The sequence below is a fragment of the Phyllobates terribilis genome, unplaced genomic scaffold, assembly GCF_046119375.1.
Source record: "Phyllobates terribilis strain yellow unplaced genomic scaffold, ASM4611937v1 Scaffold_1__5_contigs__length_1240528914, whole genome shotgun sequence".
Lineage (NCBI taxonomy): Eukaryota > Metazoa > Chordata > Amphibia > Anura > Dendrobatidae > Phyllobates > Phyllobates terribilis.
This window is the reverse complement of record NW_027362761.1, coordinates 575,084,251-575,102,976: the sequence shown is the minus strand read 5'-3', so window position 1 is coordinate 575,102,976 and position 18,726 is coordinate 575,084,251. Positions and strand designations below refer to the sequence as shown.

The 18,726-nt window shown below is 41.7% G+C and overlaps 1 protein-coding gene across 3 annotated transcripts in view; it reads left to right on the top strand.

The window, feature by feature from the left end:
- The window catches only part of DCC (DCC netrin 1 receptor), a 1,219,041-nt gene that overhangs the window by 1,084,733 nt on the left and 115,582 nt on the right, over positions 1-18,726 (top strand). For all 3 annotated transcript variants that reach the window (XM_073681315.1, XM_073681325.1, XM_073681306.1), the window contains exons 19-20: positions 1,491-1,598; positions 5,440-5,634. In XM_073681315.1, the coding sequence (XP_073537416.1) occupies positions 1,491-1,598; positions 5,440-5,634 (303 nt within the window). The remainder of the gene's footprint in view (positions 1-1,490; positions 1,599-5,439; positions 5,635-18,726) is intronic.

The following is an 18,726-nucleotide window of genomic DNA, read 5'->3' as shown; positions in this document are numbered from 1 at the left end:
GATATAGGGAGGTGCAGGACCTGCAGAGTCAGGGTGACTGGATTGTTAGATTTGTGATATACTGCAGTTACAGCACCTTACAAGGAAAGCATATTAATACCCCTCTTTGCTCATTTTCCTACTGAAGACAAACCCTGAAACCAAGGCTTGTGTGTCACAGAAAGTCTGCTTTTTGGCTTGTGATATGGGCATGCTATCATTTTTTTTTTTATTAACGGGAATCTCACAGAAGGATTTCATCCCTCAAAAAACTATTTATATGTGTGTGTAGCTCTTTCACAGACAAGTTCAGAAATACCTTTACATGGTCAATTGGTTCCTCTGTCACTGAGAAATTAACATTTGAATTGATATGCCAATGAGGTTGAAGAGCTATGCTAGATCTGAAGTCTCTGTCACTCCAGCTCTATTTCCCGCCAAGCGCTTCTGACTCCTGTTTGACTGATGGATCCTTTGCTGGAAGTCACGCAGCATAGAGGCTGTCAGTCAAGCAGGAAGAGGAGGCGAGGGGCAGGGAATAGAGCTGGAGCAACAGGGGCTTCAGATCTACCATGGGGGTCCAACCAAAAATGTCCTGATAGAATGGAGTAGAGGTCACAACTCTGTTCATTCTCTATGGGATTGTGGGAGAAATTTGATTACAGCACTTGATTACAGTAGCATATAAAAGGATGAAGTGATGGCATGCATGCACTAGGAATAGTGCGCGTCCTAGTGGTCAGAAGACAGCGGTCAATAGATAGATAGATGATAACTAGCAAACGTGGGACAACACCTCTGCAGTTTGTTTAAAAAGAAAAAAATACTTTTCTTACCCTCCCCAGGTCCAGCACTGAGTCTCCACCTCTGTTCTCAGAGTTTGTTGTTGTTTGCAGCCTGACCTCACTGACTGGTTGCTGGGTTGGCGACATGCCACCATTCACCGGGAGGCGCCGCAGAGACTCAGCACTAGACCTGAGGAGGATGAGTAAGGCCCATTTTCCTGAAACCATAAAACCCCTTTAATTTAATTAATTAGTTATTGACTTAAATTCTTTACTTCTGCTGCCTCTAATGGATGAATTAATGTACTCCCACTATAAATACTGATACTTTTTACAGCCACCTTGTCTTTTGTGACCTATATTAATGCATTCAGCTCGTGGCCTCGTGGAAAGCAATAATCACTGGCATTCCAGTGTGACATCTAATACTTTTATATCGGGGTGCACAACTATCTATATATAACTCCCTGGGAGCGACAATCCCACCGCAGACTTCCGCGTCATTTCTTTGTTTCCCGACAGAGTTTTATTCTAATTTATGAAAACCAAACTCTGAAACTCCAGAGCAAGAAAGTGTCAGGATGTCATAATCCGATGTGCGAACCTCCCGATTATTACTGTCTCTGCTGGGATGATACTTTCTAGCAGCGCCTTGGATGTCGTACTGTTAATTTACACCTCGTTCACAGCCAAATGTTTCTTCTTTTTTTTCTTACACAATTTAAGCTCCAACATCTGCCCCGAAGGATTTAACCGTCATCACAAGGGAAAGGAAGCCTCGAGCTGTTACAGTCAGCTGGCAGCCTCCGATTGAAGCCAACGGCAAGATTACTGGTAATTTGCTTGTTCTGCACCTTTTTTTTTTAGGATACCGCAAGTTTCTCTATTTAACTTTCTCTTCTCATTAGAATAAACTCATTTTCATTGGATTTTTTGAACGGATGTGAAATATGATGTTTGTCTGCTGGAACTTGTCATTTTGGATAGAAGTCTGGGATAGAATAAGAACTACACTGTGTTCCAAATTATTATGCAAATAATATTTTCTCAGATTTTCCCAAATTACCTATTTGAATTGCAGTCATTGTAATTTTCCAGTCAAATAACTATTAGAGTACAATTGAAAGTTTTTTGTACAAACTGCCTATGATAACAGTATATTTTTTAAAAAATAAAAAACTCAAACTGCACTCAAAATGCATGTTCCAAATTATTATGCACTGCAGAGTTTTCAACCTTTTCATTTTAATAAAGAACAAAAAAATGGTCATTTTTGAAATTATAAGCATTAGCAGGTTATTACAAACTGAAATCAAACAGTTTTCAACTCAAAACTTTATTCTAGGTGATGTTACATTTGCACATAGGACCCCTTGTTCGAAAGGAGCTTCTGAACTCTCTTGTCCATTGAATTTGTCAGGTTTTGGATGGTTTCTGCTTTAATTGTTTTGCATGAGGACAAAATACCCTCCCAAAGCTGTTGCTTAGATGTGAACTGCCTCCTGCCATCATAGACACTCCTTTTGATGATGCTCCAGAGGTTCTCAATGGGGTTGAGGTCAGGGGAGCATGGGTGCCACACCATAAGTTTGTCCCCTTTTATGCCCATAGCAGCCAGAGATGCAGATGTGTTATGTGCAGCATGAGACGGGGCATTATCATGCATGAAATGATCTTGCTGCGGAATGCACGGTTCTTCTTCTTGAACCATGGAAGGAAGTGCTGTTTGAGAAACTCAACATACATTATGGAGTTCGTCTTTACCCCTTCAGGGATCCTAAAAGGGCCGACAATCTCTCTCCCCATGATTCCAGCCCAAAACATTACTCCACCTCCTCCTTGTTAGCGCCATAGCCGTGTTTTCATGGGGTGTCCATCAACCAGCCATCCTCCACTCCATCCATCTGGACCATCGAGATCATTTCATGCATGATAATGCCCCGTCTCATGCTGCACATAACACATCTGCATCTCTGGCTGCTATGGGCATAAAAGGGGACAAACTTATGGTGTGGCACCCATGCTCCCCTGACCTCAACCCCATTGAGAACCTCTGGAGCATCATCAAAAGGAGTGTCTATGATGGCGGGAGGCAGTTCACATCTAAGCAACAGCTCTGGGAGGGTATTCTGTCCTCATGCAAAACAATTAAAGCAGAAACCATCCAAAACCTGATAAATTCAATGGACGAGAGAGTTCAGAAGCTGCTTTCGAACAAGGGGTCCTATGTGCAAATGTAACATCACCTAGAATAAAGTTTTGAGTTGAAAACTGTTTGATTTCAGTTTGTAATAACCTGCTAATGCTTATAATTTCAAAAATGACCATTTTTTTGTTCTTTATTAAAATGAAAAGGTTGAAAACTCTGCTGTGCATAATAATTTGGAACATGCATTTTGAGTGCAGTTTGAGTTTTTTATTTTTTAAAAAATATACTGTTATCATAGGCAGTTTGTACAAAACCTTTCAATTGTACTCTAATAGTTATTTGACTGGAAAATTACAATGACTGCAACTCATATAGGTAATTTGGGAAAATCTGATAAAATATTATTTGCATAATAATTTGGAACACAGTGTAAAGTCCATGGTGGCTCTCTTGCATGGTCCACTGGGTGCAATCTGCGCAAAGGTATAAAGGAGCATTGTTCCTGGAGGAGGTTACCTCCATTCATGCCTCATCCAAGGTAGCTGCATGGCCACACACAGAGGATGAGACCTTCATTCAGTCTCCATGCACCATCAATCAGCCTCTATGAACCATCATTCAGTCTCCATGCACCATCAATCAGCCTCTATGCACCATCATTCAGCCTCCATGCACCATCATTTAGCCTTCATGCCCCATCATTCAGCCTCCATGCACCATCAATTAGCCTCCATGCACCATCATTCAGCCTCCATGCACCATCATTTAGCCTCCATGCCCCATCATTCAGTCTCCATACACCATCAATTAGCTTCCATGCCCCATCATTCAGCCTCTATGCACCATCATTTAGCCTCCATGCACCATAATTCAGCCTCCATGCACCATCATTCAGCTTCTATGCACCATCATTTAGCCATCGTGCACCATCATTCAGCCTGGTGAGTGTCATAGAGCTTCCAGACTGTCATACAGTCTTCGTGCACCATCATTGAGCCTCCATGCATTATCACACAGTCTCCACACACCATCATACAGCCTCTGCGTGCCATCAAATAGCCTTCAAGTGGTAGCTTACAACCTCCAGAGAGTCATACAGTCTTTGTACATAATCATACAGCCTCCAGATTGTCCTAAAGGCTCCGAGCATTATCATACAACCTTCATACTGCCATACAGCCTCCTTGTACCTTCATAGGGCCTCCAGACTGTCATACATCCTTCAGAGTGTCTTACAACCTCTGTGCAATGTCACACAGCCTCTGTGCACCAACATTCAGCCTCCGTGCACCAACATACAGACTTCAAACTGTCATACATTGTCTTCCTAGTAGAGAAACTCTTTTCTTTGTGATATTGGAAGGGAGGATCTGGTCCACTAACCACTGAGCCACCACTAACCATAGGGTCACCCCTAACCACCAATGACCTATAAACCACTACTAAACATAGAGTCACTCCTAACCACTAAGCCACCACTAACCACTGAGCCACTGGTAAACATAGAGCCACCCCAAACCACCAAGGTACCAATAACCACTGAGCCAATGCTAACCATAGATCCACCCCTAACCACCGAGCCGCCAATAACTTCTAAGCCACTACTAACCACAGAGTCACCTCTAACCACCAAGCCATCACTCACCACTGAGCCACTACTAACCACTAAGCCACCATGCAGCAAATAATCCTTGAAAAAAGGGATGCAGATCCTGTTCCTCAAAACTTTTCTTTACAGTGCAACAAAAGATATCAGGTAGCAAGAGGACTGTAGAAATTAGAATTTCCTACAATACTTCTGCTAAAATCATTCAAACAAGGCTAATATGATATGTAAAGTTGCGATATTGGGAGAAAGTCTGATGTGTTCACTCTTTTCATGAATTTGGTTAGGACTCCCATTCCTCAGGAAGCAATTACCTTTTTCTGACATGCCAGCAAAACCTTCAATAGGTTGCAATTCACATATAAACCACTGGGTGGCCACAAAAAGTCACATCTGGCATAAACTTCTCCAAACAGAGTATCGCAACTTTATTTATTTTTTTTAAATCTGTTCATCACAGAAAGTGTTCAGGCAAAAGAAGGGGCCTGTATGTTGGTAACCCTATTGAATAAGAAGCTCTTATCCCCGGAAATGAGTGATGCCAAGGAACATTAGATTATAAAATGGAAGAATTTAGGCCACATAGGGGTGAAATTACTCCAGAATGCCAAATATAATTACCAACAATCTCCTGTTTTGACTGGCAGGAGCTCGACTGTGATTTAGGCTTTTAGTTTCATGGAAGAAACCCTGTAAATGAAAAATCCCGGAAGATGTACAACAAGGTTACCGACGGCACGGTTCATCGTAATTAGAAGTGATGGAAGCTGGCACTTACCACATTGAAAGAATAATGCGTTATGATGTTGATACCGGAGCTACAAATACATAATGCAGGACTCGGACTCATTCATAATTCATGGTGGCTTAAAATGTTTCCCTAAAGCTGTCACATTCTATACTTTTGTTTGTGTTTTTAGCGTATATCCTGTTTTATACCCTGGATAAGAACCTGCAGATAGATGACTGGGTAATGGAGACAATCAGCGGTGACAGACTCACTCATGAGATCCTCGACCTCAACCTAGATACGGCTTATTATTTCCGGATACAGGCTCGTAATGCCAAAGGATTGGGGCCCCTCTCCGACCCAATTCCTTTTAGAACTCCCAAAGGTAAGATTTCATTTTATTCAATTTTTCATTATATATATATATATATTTTTTTTTAACTATTTTAAATTAGCCACAAGGGGAGATGTAATGTCATGGCGGATAAACTCAGAAACTGTGCAAAAGTGGAGAAAGTAAACTTTTCTACTGTTTACAAAGCTCCTTGATGCTTAATTTTCTCATGTAAAATGCAAAAGACCAAGTTTTCATGTCACGGGATTTTTCCCAGCAAGGAAAGTTTTTACAGTTGTGTCCTGGCGATGGAAGACTGCAACCCCTGGGCTTCAACAAAATTTCAGCAGTGAAGCAGTTGGTTTCCCGGCAGGTGGGCTTCAGGAAAATGGCCACTGGAGGGGGTGCATGGCAAGATTTAGATAAGACAGACCAATATTTTATTTAAAAAAATTCCTATTTACCTCCCCAAAATTTGGGGAGGTCTGGTGCATCTTATAGACCGCAAAATACAGTGCTTTAGTAAAAATGGCAAAGAAAAAAACTAAATTAACATAAGTAAGTAAATAGTAATAGTACATGTAAATAACATAGAGGACTTAGTTAACACTATTTTGATCAAAATTTTTTTAAAGCCATCCCACCGCGACAAGGTGAACCCATCATGACGGTCCTAACCTGTCTTTAGTAGTAAAAACTCATTTCATGTCAGAGCGACCTCAATATAGATGAGGGCAGAGCAGAACTCAAGCCTGGCTGGTCAGACACCTGCCCATGGGAAGGTATATAGATGAGATGCCTATCTCAAAAAGGGGGGCCATGCCCCTGTTGGTATAAAGTACAAGAAACTACAGCAAAACTAAAGAAATGAGCTGGAGCATAAGTTGATATACATGTGAAGAGCACGTTCACACTGGGGTCATTTCACAGACAAAACCCAATAAAAAACAAAATGAGCATATATCCTGCATTTAGTAAATAAGAAGATAGTAATAGTACATGTAAATAACATAGGGGACTTAACTAACCCTATTTTGGTCAAAAAAGTGTAAAAGCCATCCCACCACGACAAGGTGTACCCAACTGGAACTAGCCTCCTTAGCGTGGTTCCAGGCATTCCAAACCACTACAGAAGACTCCAGTGTTTCAGATGTGATCCCAGTTTTTGACCTTTGGGTCAATTCCGCACAATATAGTTATTTTGGCACTAGTTTATACCATGTAATTAAAGGAATGGGACCACGTTGATCCAAGCTCCCTAATGCAGACAATGCTGAGGAGAGAAGGCTCCTGCTGCTGCCTGTTGTCTAACAGCCTTCCAATGGCCCCATGGCCCCTCCCAATGGCTCTCTTAGACAATGCTGAGCGGGGGAAGCTCCTGCTGCTGCCAGTTGTCTTATAGCCTCTCCAAAGGCCCAGTATTTATTGTGGGGGGTGCGTTTTCTGCTGAAGACAGTTGTCTAACAGCATCCCAAAGGTCCCATAGCCCCTCCCAATGACCCCCTCGGACAATGCTGAGAGGGAGGAGTTTCTGCTGCAGACAGTTGTCTAACAGCGTCGCAAAGACCCCATAGCTATTAAATGGACTTTTTCTATGATATGTACATAGTACTGACCTTTCAACTGCAGACAGAGCAAAATGAGGAGACTTCAGCTGCAGTTAGTTATCTTATAGCCTCTGCAAAGGTCCAGTATTTGTTGCATGGTCTGCCTCTATGATATGTACCTAGGATTGATCCCTCTACTGCAGACATAGTATAGGGGGGAGGCTCCTGCTGCAGTCAGCTGTCTTATAGCCTTTCTAGAGACCACATATTTGTTGCATGGCCTGCCTCTTTAATTTGTACCTAGCACTGATCCCTCTACTGCAGACAGTTGTATTACAGCCTCTCTAAAGCCCCCATAATTGTTGCCTATACAATTAGCACTAAATAAAGGGGGGACGTTCCTGCTGCAGCCAGTTGTCTTGTCAACAGCTTCTTGATTATTGTAAATTAGTTTGTAGTCTGCTAAAGGGGAGCATAGGACATTATGGGGTATTTGGAAACTGTTAGACGACATTTCTATTATATCGGCAACAGAGAGCAATTTTTATATGAGCATATAATTATTTATATAACAATTCCTTGACACAACTTTTTGTTTACTTAAATGGAGGGTTTTAGCAGGTTTTTGCTATGTAATCTGACAGCAGTAGGATGTAGGGGCAGAGAGCCTAATTCCAGCGATGTATCACTTAGTTTACTGTGTGCAGCAGTTGTGATAGAATCACAGTTTTCTCTGCCGCAGATCTAGCAGAGCTCGGAATGCTGAGCTCTGTATAACCTCGCCCACACCTCTGATTGGCTGCTTTTTGTCACTATACAAAATCTGCCAATCAGTGGTTGGGGTGTGGTTGGACAAAGAGGAACAAGACACCTAGTTCTGTAGTGATAATCTCCTGCTGATAAAATGCTGATTTTATTGAAACACCAAAAACACATCCCAGTAAGTGACACATCCCTGGAATCAGGCTTTTTGCCCCTACATCATTCTGCCCTCTGATGACTGATTCTCTTTAAATTTTTGTCTAAAAAAAAAAATTGTAATTGAGTTTCATTACAAATATTGCACTGTTCGCCTTCTATAGCCTGTGTTGTCCTGTCTATTGCTGGCTGCAGAATGAGCTAACTAGGAATCCATCAGTGAGCTCATTCTGACTATCTAATAGGAGAGTTACTAGCTTTTTTTAGCTGTCTTTTTTTTAGCTCCTCTTTGACCACAAGAAAGGGAAACAGAGCCAGTAAAAGCAAACATTGCAGCATTAACATTATTAGTGAAAAGTAATTGCAAAAATTGTTTTTAGCCCCAAATACTGTACATGCCTTTAAGTAAAATTAAATAAATGTCTAAAAAATTCTCAAAAGTTCTCAAGGGAGAAAATTGACTCATGGATTACAAAGTATTTAGGTTTAAGGGTCCTTTAGAGGAAAAAAAAATAATGTATAAAATTTTCTTTTTGGCCATTTATATCTATTTAAATCAAAGCTTAGTAAAAGCGTAAGGATCTTTTTAAAAAAGGAGAAGAATTAAGTGTACAGTAGTAGCCGTGTAACATCATTAGGTGCATGTTCGCCGTCCCCCCCCCGGACATGAATGTTTGATGTCATTCCCCATACGGCATGTAATAATTTATTACAGTCAATCATTCCTCAGCTTGAGACCTGTCATCACATAAAAGGTGCCGAAACCCTGTGAAGTCTTGAAATCCATGCTAATGTCAGGGTGTTATTGCTTCTCGCTGATAAATACATATTACAAAGAGCAGAATATTCCACTTCGTTTCATGGATCTAAGAATCCATAAGGCAGTAAACTGGTCGGAGCTCGCCATCATTGAACTCGCCCCCCTTTGAGCCTGTGTAGTATAAACGGTACATGAAACAAACAGCGCGCTTGTCAATGCCCTTTCATATCGTCCACAGAGACACAAACATGAATAACATTTAAATTATACATGTCATTAATGATGCTGGCAACATTGGGCACAACTGCAACATTTTTCATAAGGTTGCAGTACCACGAATGTCCACTAGGCAGCACGTACATCTGCCATTTATAACATGGATGATATTTGACTTTTATTGCAAAACTTGCTCTTTGATGCCCAACCTCACACAAAGCTGTGGTGCAAAGGCGGTATTAAGTATCAAATATCAGAAGAACACTTATATTAGGAGTGTTTATATAATAATGGTGAAAGCAGCACCCCTCCCCCATGCAAAAAAAAAAAAAAATGACTGCACATTATAGCCGTATTTATACTTTGCACAGCATTGGTTGTCGCTTCTAATAATTACATATTATTGTAACTGATCAAATTAAAACTAAGCAGCGTTATATAGCAGTATATGGATTAATTATATGGGATTAGATTTGCAGCATTTTGTGGGAAGTAATACGGCACTATATGGTTGTATATCTAGAGAGCTGTATGTAGCAGTATTATTTTGCCATTATGTGGGCTGTATACAGTACAGACCAAAAGTTTGAACACACCTTCTCATTTAAAGATTTTTCTGTATTTTCATGACTATAAAAATTGTACATTCACACTGAAGGCATCAAAACTATGAATTAACACATGTGGAATTATATACTTACCAAAAAAGTGTGAAACAACTGAAAATATGTCTTATATTCTAGGTTCTTCAAAGTAGCCACCTTTTGCTTTGATGACTGCTTTGCACACTCTTGGCATTCTCTTGATGAGCTTCAAGAGGTAGTCACCGGAAATGGTTTTCACTTCACAGGTGTGCCCTGTCAGGTTTAATAAGTGGGATTTCTTGCCTTATAAATGGGGTTGGGACCATCAGTTGTGCTGTGCAGAAGTCAGGTGGATACACAGCTGATAGTCCTACTGAATAGACTGTTAGAATTTGTATTATGGCAAGAAAAAGCAGCTAAGTAAAGAAAAACGAGTGGCCATCATTACTTTAAGAAATGAAGGTCAGTCAGTCCGAAAAATTGGGAAAACTTTGAAAGTGTCCCCAAGTGCAGTTGCAAAAACCATCAAGCGCTACAAAGAAACTGGCTCACATGAGAACCGCCCCAGGAAAGGAAGACCAAGAGTCACCTCTGCTTCTGAGGATAAGTTTATCCGAGTCACCAGCCTCAGAAATCAGAGGTTAACAGCAGCTCAGATTAGAGACCAGGTCAATGCCACACAGAGTTCTAGCAGCAGACACATCTCTTCAACAACTGTTAAGAGGAGACTTTGTGCAGCAGGCCTTCATGGTAAAATAGCTGCTAGGAAACCACTGCTAAGGACAGGCAACAAGCAGAAGAGACTTGTTTGGGCTAAAGAACACAAGGAATGGACATTAGACCAGTGGAAATCTGTGCTTTGGTCTGATGAGTCCACATTTGAGATCTTTGGTTCCAACCACCGTGTCTTTGTGCAACGCAGAAAAGGTGAACGGATGGACTCTACATGCCTGGTTCCCACCGTGAAGCATGGAGGATTAGGTGTGATGGTGTGGGGGATGCTTTGCTGGTGACCCTGTTGGGGATTTATTCAAAATTGAAGGCATACTGAACCAGCATGGCTACCACAGCATCTTGCAGCGGCATGCTATTCCATCCGGTTTGCGTTTAGTTGGACCATCATTTCTTTTTCAACAGGACAATGACCCCAAACACACCTCCAGGCTGTGTAAGGGCTATTTGACCAAGAAGGAGAGTGATGGGGTTCTACGCCAGATGACCTGGCCTCCACAGTCACCAGACCTGAACACAATCGAGATGGTTTGGGGTGAGCTGGACCGCAGAGTGAAGGCAAAAGGGCCAACAAGTGCTAAGCATCTCTGGGAACTCCTTCAAGATTGTTGGAAGACCATTTCCAGTGACTACCTCTTGAAGCTCATCAAGAGAATGCCAAGAGTGTGCAAAGCAGTCATCAAAGCAAAAGGGGGCTACTTTGAAGAACCTAGAATATAAGACATATTTTCAGTTGTTTCACACTTTTTTGTTAAGTATATAATTCCACATGTGTTAATTCATAGTTTTGATGCCTTCAGTGTGAATGTACAATTTTCATAGTCATGAAAATACAGAAAAATCTTTAAATGAGAAGGTGTGTCCAAACTTTTGGTCTGTACTGTATGTCAGTACTATGTTGGCATTTTTATTTGCAGCATTATATGAGCGGTATATGGCAGTATTATTTTGGCATTATGTTGCGGTATTATGTGGTTTGTATATAGCAGTATTATATTTACCTTTTTAGGGTGTATATTGGCATTATATGGCAGTATTCTGTGAGTGTATGTGTCAGTATAAGCTTGCCATTATTTGGAGGTATTACTTGGGCGCTATATAGCAGTATTATCTTAGCATTATGTTGCAGTATGTGAGCTGTATATAGAAGTATGTTGACATTATGTTCTGGTGTTATTTGTGCTGTATATAGCAGTATATTCTTGTCATTATTTGTCAGTATCATCTGAGCTGTATTATAAAGACATTGCAATACTATGTGATTGTATATAGTATTATTATCTTGGAATTATATGTTAAGCGTCATGTGGGCTGTATATAGAAATAGTATTTTATCTGTGCTGAATATAGCAGTATTATGTGGGCTGTACATTGCAGCGTTTTCTAGGTATTATGTGACAGTATTATGTGGGTTGTATATGGCAGTATTATCATGAGATTATATGACAGTAATATGTGGACTGTGTATGGCAGTATTATCATGGCATTATATGGCAGCATTATGTGGGCTCCATATCATAATATTATAATTGTATTACCCTATATGGCAGTATTATGTGGACTGTATATGACTTTATTATCATGGTTTCATATGACAGTATAATGTGGAATGCATATTGCTGTATTATCATGGTATTAAATGGCAATATAATTTAGGCTGTATATGGTAGTATTATCATGGTATTATTTGGCAGTATTACATGGCATGTATATGGCAGTATTATAGTATTTTATGACAATATTATGTGGACTATATATGGCAGTATTATCATGGTATTATATGACAGTATTATGTTGGATAAATATGGCAGTACTATAGTATGATATGGCAGTATTATTTTGGCTGTATATTGCAGTAGTATCATGGTATTATTTGGCTGTATTATCATGGTAGTATATAGCAGTATTATGTGGGATGTATATGGCAGTATTATCATGGTATTATATGACAGTATTATGTGGACTGTGTATGGCAGTATTACAATAATATTTTATGACAGCATTATGTTGGATGTATATGACAGTATTACAATGATATTATATGACAGTATTATGTTGGATAAATATGGCAGTATTCTAGTATGATATGGCAGTATTATTTTGGCTGTCTATAGCAGTATTATCATGGTATTATATCACAGTATTATGTGGGATGTATATGGCAGTATTATCATGCTATTATATGACAGTATTATGTGGACTGTATATTGCAGTATTACCATGGTATTCAATGACTTTATTATCATGGTAGTATATGGCAGTATTATGTGGGATAAAATTCTAAAACTGTTTAAAAACAGGACTACTATGCTTGTTGTCCGGGGCACCGTCTTCCCCTAGAAGTAAATCCCATAAGACTCCAATAATTGTGGGATCATTTGGGCTGCACAACCTTTGTGGGGTGGGTTTACACACTGCAGTTTAGTATGGCACAAATCCAAACAGTACCAGACCTCAAAAAACACATATTCATCAAAAATGTTATTTCCATAAAAACCTTTCATTCTCAGATGATATAAAACCTCATTTGCTACAACTGTACGGCCACAAGTAGAATATAGACTAGAGAGAGTCATACATGTAGCAACTGGTAAAATGCAGCCATTTGTCCCTGATTTCTGCAGCTGCGGCTGTTTGCATGTAGTCTATCAAGGGTTAAAGTGAAAGGCAAACAGACAAAAAGACAATCAAGGATGAGTTGATTGTAATAGACCTAAATGGGCTACTCCATAAAAACGAAGCCGCAGTTAAATTAAAAACTCAACTTTAACACTGCAACATAGAGATGTGATTAATAGAAAGTAATCCCATCGCATATTAGATGCGTTTTACTTATCTCATTGCAAAAATTGCAATTTGATGGCCTAAAAAAACGAGAGCAGGATTTTTTATTGTATAGCGCCACCTAATGCTCAGTATCGTATTGGCAATTAAATGTTACAGATTTATATTTTTCCGCTGCTTTGTGACCTAAATACAACCCCTGGCAAAAATTATGGAATCACCTGGCTCGGAGGATGTTCATTCAGTTGTTTAATGTTGTTGAAAAAAATCAGATCACAGACATGGTACAAAACTAAAGTCATTTCAAATGGCAACTTTAGGGCTTTAAGAAACACTAAAGAAATCAAGATTAAATATCTGGTACTCAGTAAGGGTAATTTTTTTCAGACCAAGCAGAGGGAAAAAAATATGGAATCACTCAATTCTGAGGAAAAAATTATGGAATCATGAAAACCAAACACACAAAAGAACACTCCAATACATCACTAGTATTTTGTTGCACCACCTCTGGCTTTAATAACAGCTTGCAGTCTCTAAGGCATGGACTTAGTGAGTGACAAACAGTACTCTTCATCAATCTGGCGCCAACTTTCTCTGATTGCTGTTGCCAGATTAGCTTTGCAGGTTGGAGCCTTGTCATGGACCATTTTCTTCAATGGGATCCGGACTATTTGCAGGCCGTGACATTGACCTTATGTGTCTTCTTTCAAGGAATGTTTTCACAGTTTTTGCTCTATGGCAGGATGCATTATCATTTTGAAAAATGATGTCATCATCCCCAAACATCCTTTCAATTGATGGGATAAGAAAACTGTCCAAAATATCAATGTAAACTTGGGCATTTATTGAAGATGTAATGACAGCCATCTCCCCAGTGCCTTTACCTGACATGCAGCCCCATATCATCAATGACTGTGGAAATTTGCATGTTCTCATCATGCAGTCATCTTTATAAATCTCATTGGAATGGCATCAAACAAAAGTTCCAGCATCATCACCTTGCCCAATGCAGATTCGCGATTCATCACTGAATATGACTTTCATCCAGTCATCCACAGTCCACGATTGCTTTTCCTTAGCCCATTGCAACCTTGTTTTTTTCTGTTTAGGTGTTAATGATGGCTTATGTTTAGCTTTTCTGTATGTAAATCCAATTTCCGTTAGGCGATTTCTTACAGTTCGGTCGCAGATATTGGCTCCAGTTTTCTCCTCCCATTCGTTCCCTATTTGTTTTGTTGTGCATTTCCTGTTTTGGAGACATATTGCTTTAAGTTTCTGGTCTTGAATTTTTGATGTCTTCCTTGGTCTACCAGTATGTTTGCCTTTAACAACCTTCCCATGTTGTTTGTATTTGGTCCAGATTTTAGACACAGCTGACTGTGAACAACCAACATCTTTTGCAACATTGCGTGATGATTTACCTTCTTTTAAGACTTTGATAATCCTCTCCTTTGTTTCAATTGACATCTCTCATGTTGGAGCCATGATTCATGTCAGTCCACTTGGTGCAACAGCTCTCCAAGGTGTGATCACTCCTTTTTAGATGCAGACTAACGAGCAGATCTAATTTGATGCAGGTGTTAGTTTTGAAAATGAAAATTTACAGGGTGATTCCATAATTTTTCCTCAGAATTGAGTGATACCATAATTTTTCCCTCTGCTTGGTCTGAAAAAAATGACCCTTACTGAGTACAACATTTTTAATCTTGATTTCTTTTAGTGTTTCTTAAAGCCCTAAAGTTGCCTTTTGAAATGACTTTAGTTTTGTGCCATGTCTGCGATCTGCTTTTTTTAAACAGCTGAATGAACATCATCCGAGCCCGGTGATTCCATTATTTTTGCCAGGGGTTGTATATTTAACAGAGGACCAAGGTCAAAAACAAGTTACCATGAGGCTGGGACCCCATAGGAAAAAATATGGAATGGGACCCTGTTTCTTTGGGGCTTATTATTATTTTATGGCTTCCAGTAATATGCATTCATTATTCTATTATCCAAAGTTTTGCAGAACTGTATCTCTGAGTGGAGCTGCTGAGTTGCAGATTTTGGCCCCCAGTAGATTTTGGCCCCCAACACCTCAGCTGCTGCTATACTGACGATGCACATGGAGAGTTCAAAGCCTTTGTGTGCAATGTTAGACCGAGGAGACTAATTATAGTGAAGGCAGAGGGTGTAAATAAATTATTTACCTCATCTATGATCGTTGGGAAACCTGCTTACAGGTTTAGTTTTAGGATCTTCTACCATGCTGGTTTAGGAAATGGGGGAATGATTTTTTTTATTTTTTTGAGGTCTTTATTTAAATACTTTTCCCACTATAGATATTAAAGGAATCCAACAGAAACCTGTCTGCAGAAATAAGTTAATAGGAATCTGTCACATTGAACAAACATGAAAACAGATAGGTCCGCACTTCTCTAAAAAGATTAAAAAGAACATTTTTTAGTCAATCAAAATAAACAGAAGTCATTCTACTTACTTCAAAGTCATCAAATCCCATTCGTAAACATAGAAATTATTGCCTACCAACATCATGTAATAGAGCAGGAGGAGCTGAGCGGATTGATATATAGGTTGATGGGAAAAGATTCAGGATAACATATAAATATTTGATTGAAATCCCTGCTTATTCTGGGTTTAAGAGTCCAGTGGGTGGAGAGACCGCCTCCTGGACTCTTTTCTTAAGCTTACAATCATCAGAAATTAAATCAATAAATTATAAGTTATGTAACATACCTGGCGGCGTCCTTGCATAGTGGTCCATCTCCCACTGTGCAAGAGCGCGCACTTGATCTCCTGTCCAGAATGTCTCTCTGGCTTCCCTCAATGCTGTCTGTTTGTGTCTGTTTCTGCTGCTTAAGGGCGGCGCCCGATCACTTCCTGCTTTTTGTACCTGCTGTGGGTCACACCCCTTGTGCGTCCTCAGCCTATTGCTGTCTGTCACCTGGTATATAGCTCAGCTGCTCCCATCAATCCCTGCCTGAGCATAGTGTTTCTTTCAGTGTGTGCTTGCACTCTGAAGGTGCCAGGTCCCGTTCTGTGTTCTCTTGTCTGCCTATCCTGGAGGCTGTATTTCCAGGCCTGTCTGAACACGCTCCTAGCCTGTTCCTCCTGCCTTCTAGGGGCCGATTACCTAGACCCATTCCTGTATCTTGTCTGACCTGTCTGAACACGCTCCTAGCCTGTTCCTCCTGCCTTCTAGGGGCCGATTACCTAGACCTGCTCCTGTATCTTGTCTGTCCTGTCTGAACACGCACCTTGCCTGTTCGTCCTGCCTCTCTGGGGGCCGTATTCCCAGACCCGCTCCTGTATTCCGCTGCAGTGTCGGTCTCCTCCGTACACTCAGTTCCAGTCTGAACTCTCTCCTATCCTTTACCTGTTTTGCCTCTATGTCCGTTCCCTTCCTTTTTCTGCAGAGTCTGAACTCGTACCTAACTCCTGCTTGTTGTCTCTGTACTCTCGTTTGTGAGTTTGTGGTCCACTCGCTACTTCTCTGCTAGTACCCTGTGGGTGTCTGGCTCTGCCTTTCCCTTCCTGTCTGTTCCGTGTGAACAGAGCCCTGTCCCCCCTACTCAGCCTAGCCTGCTCTGACTCCTTTGCTCACCGCTCCGGCGGTTCTAGTCTGCTCTGACTCCTTTGCTCACCGCTCCGGCGGTTCTAGTCTGCTCTGACTCCTTTGCTTACCGCTCCGGCGGTTCTAGCCTGCCCTGCTTCTGCCCACTGCTCCGGCAGTCCTGTCCTGCCCTGCTTCTGCCCGCTGCTCCGGCAGTCCTGTCCTGCCCTGCTTCTGCCCGCTGCTCCGGCAGTCCTGTCCTGCCCTGCTTCTGCCCGCTGCTCCGGCAGTCCTGTCCTGCCCTGCTTCTGCCCGCTGCTCCGGCAGTCCTGTCCTGCCCTGCTTCTGCCCGCTGCTCCGGCAGTCCTGTCCTGCCCTGCTTCTGCCCGCTGCTCCGGCAGTCCTGTCCTGCCCTGCTTCTGCCCGCTGCTCCGGCAGTCCTGTCCTGCCCTGCTTCTGCCCGCTGCTCCGGCAGTCCTGTCCTGCCCTGCTTCTGCCCGCTGCTCCGGCAGTCCTGTCCTGCCCTGCTTGTGCTCGCTGCTCCTGCAGCCCCGTCCTGCTCTGTTCTTGCCCACCGCTTCGGGCGTTCCCTCTCTGCTGTGGTTGTCTACCGCATCTGCGGTTCTGTGACCCAGTCTGTACTGGGTCTTAACCTTTCTGTGCTCCAGCCCGTCCTTTCGGCCAGTACCTCCCTGCCTGCATACTCGCCTGTATCCACCCATCTGCATACCTGCCGTGTTTGCTTATATCCACCAGTCTGTGCCAGCCTAACCTGCCTGTTCCTGAGTCCCAGTGTGTACTGGGTCCTATCCCGCCTGTGTTCCTACCTGCTAGTGCCTCCCTGTCTGCACTCTAGCTGTGCTTGCCTGTACCCCTCTACCTGTATTGTTCCTGAGTCCCAGTGTGTACTGGGTCCTATCCCGCCTGTGTTCCTACCTGCTAGTGCCTCCCTGTCTGCACTCTAGCTGCGCTTGCCTTTACCCGCCTGCCTGCATACCAGTCGTGCCTGCCTATACCCTCCAGTCTGTGCGCCAGCCTAACCAGCCTGATCCAGTAATCCCTGTGTGGGTCAACCCCCGTGTCCGGAGTTTGACCTGGAGTAGCACCTGGTCCCTCTGCCCGGTTTCTCCCTGGTGCACTGGCGTCGTATGCCGTCGTGCCATCTTGGTCGGATCGGCCAGATACTTAGTCACGCCCCTCCAGGCACTCTCCGGTTCATGGTCCAGTGGAATCACTACAATCACACGCACAAGCCGCTCAGCCCGGGCGTGTGCATAACAAGTTATACTGAATCTTTTCCCATAATCCCATTTATCAATCTGCTCAGTTCCTCCAGCTCTATAACATATGAGACATTATTTTCAGGATGACAGGTTCCCTTTAAGCACATCCGTCTGGCCGTTTTCTTGTAATACTCATGAATGGGGCTAGGTTACAGTTCCTTGACATTCATCTGTCCATTACTTGAAACTTCTTTGAGGTAGGAGCCAGAATGAATAATTTTTTTACATGAAGAAAAAGGATAGGAGTCCCAGAAATGAGTCACACAAGTGGAAAAATAATATAAAAACAAGAAAGTAATTAAAATAAAATCGTGTTCACTCTGACGCATTTCTGGCCGAAGCCCTTAGTCGTTGAGTAGAGTTTTTGTTGATCAAGGATATCTTATTTTTCATCTGATGGAATTTTAATTTTATGTCAATCCAATCCTTTTTCTTCTACAAATTACCGGTGGTTTGCAGTTGTTGGATCGATGCAGACAAGGATAAGAGCAGCCATTCTACTCATTAGAATATTTTTTTTGTTGGGGAGGGTGTAAGAAAGTAATCAGTATATTTTGCAATACTAAAAAAAATACATTTGTAATCACAAATCCCGATTTCAGAAAATCAAAGGATGTATCACAAAAAAAGAGACAAAATGCAACCGGCCCATCCCTCTCTACCACAGAACTGTACTATATCGGCATCGCGTGCGTTAATTCCGATAAGACCTTCAAACCTTGGAGTTAGATGGCGAGGATAAATCTCCCACCTGATATTACTAATC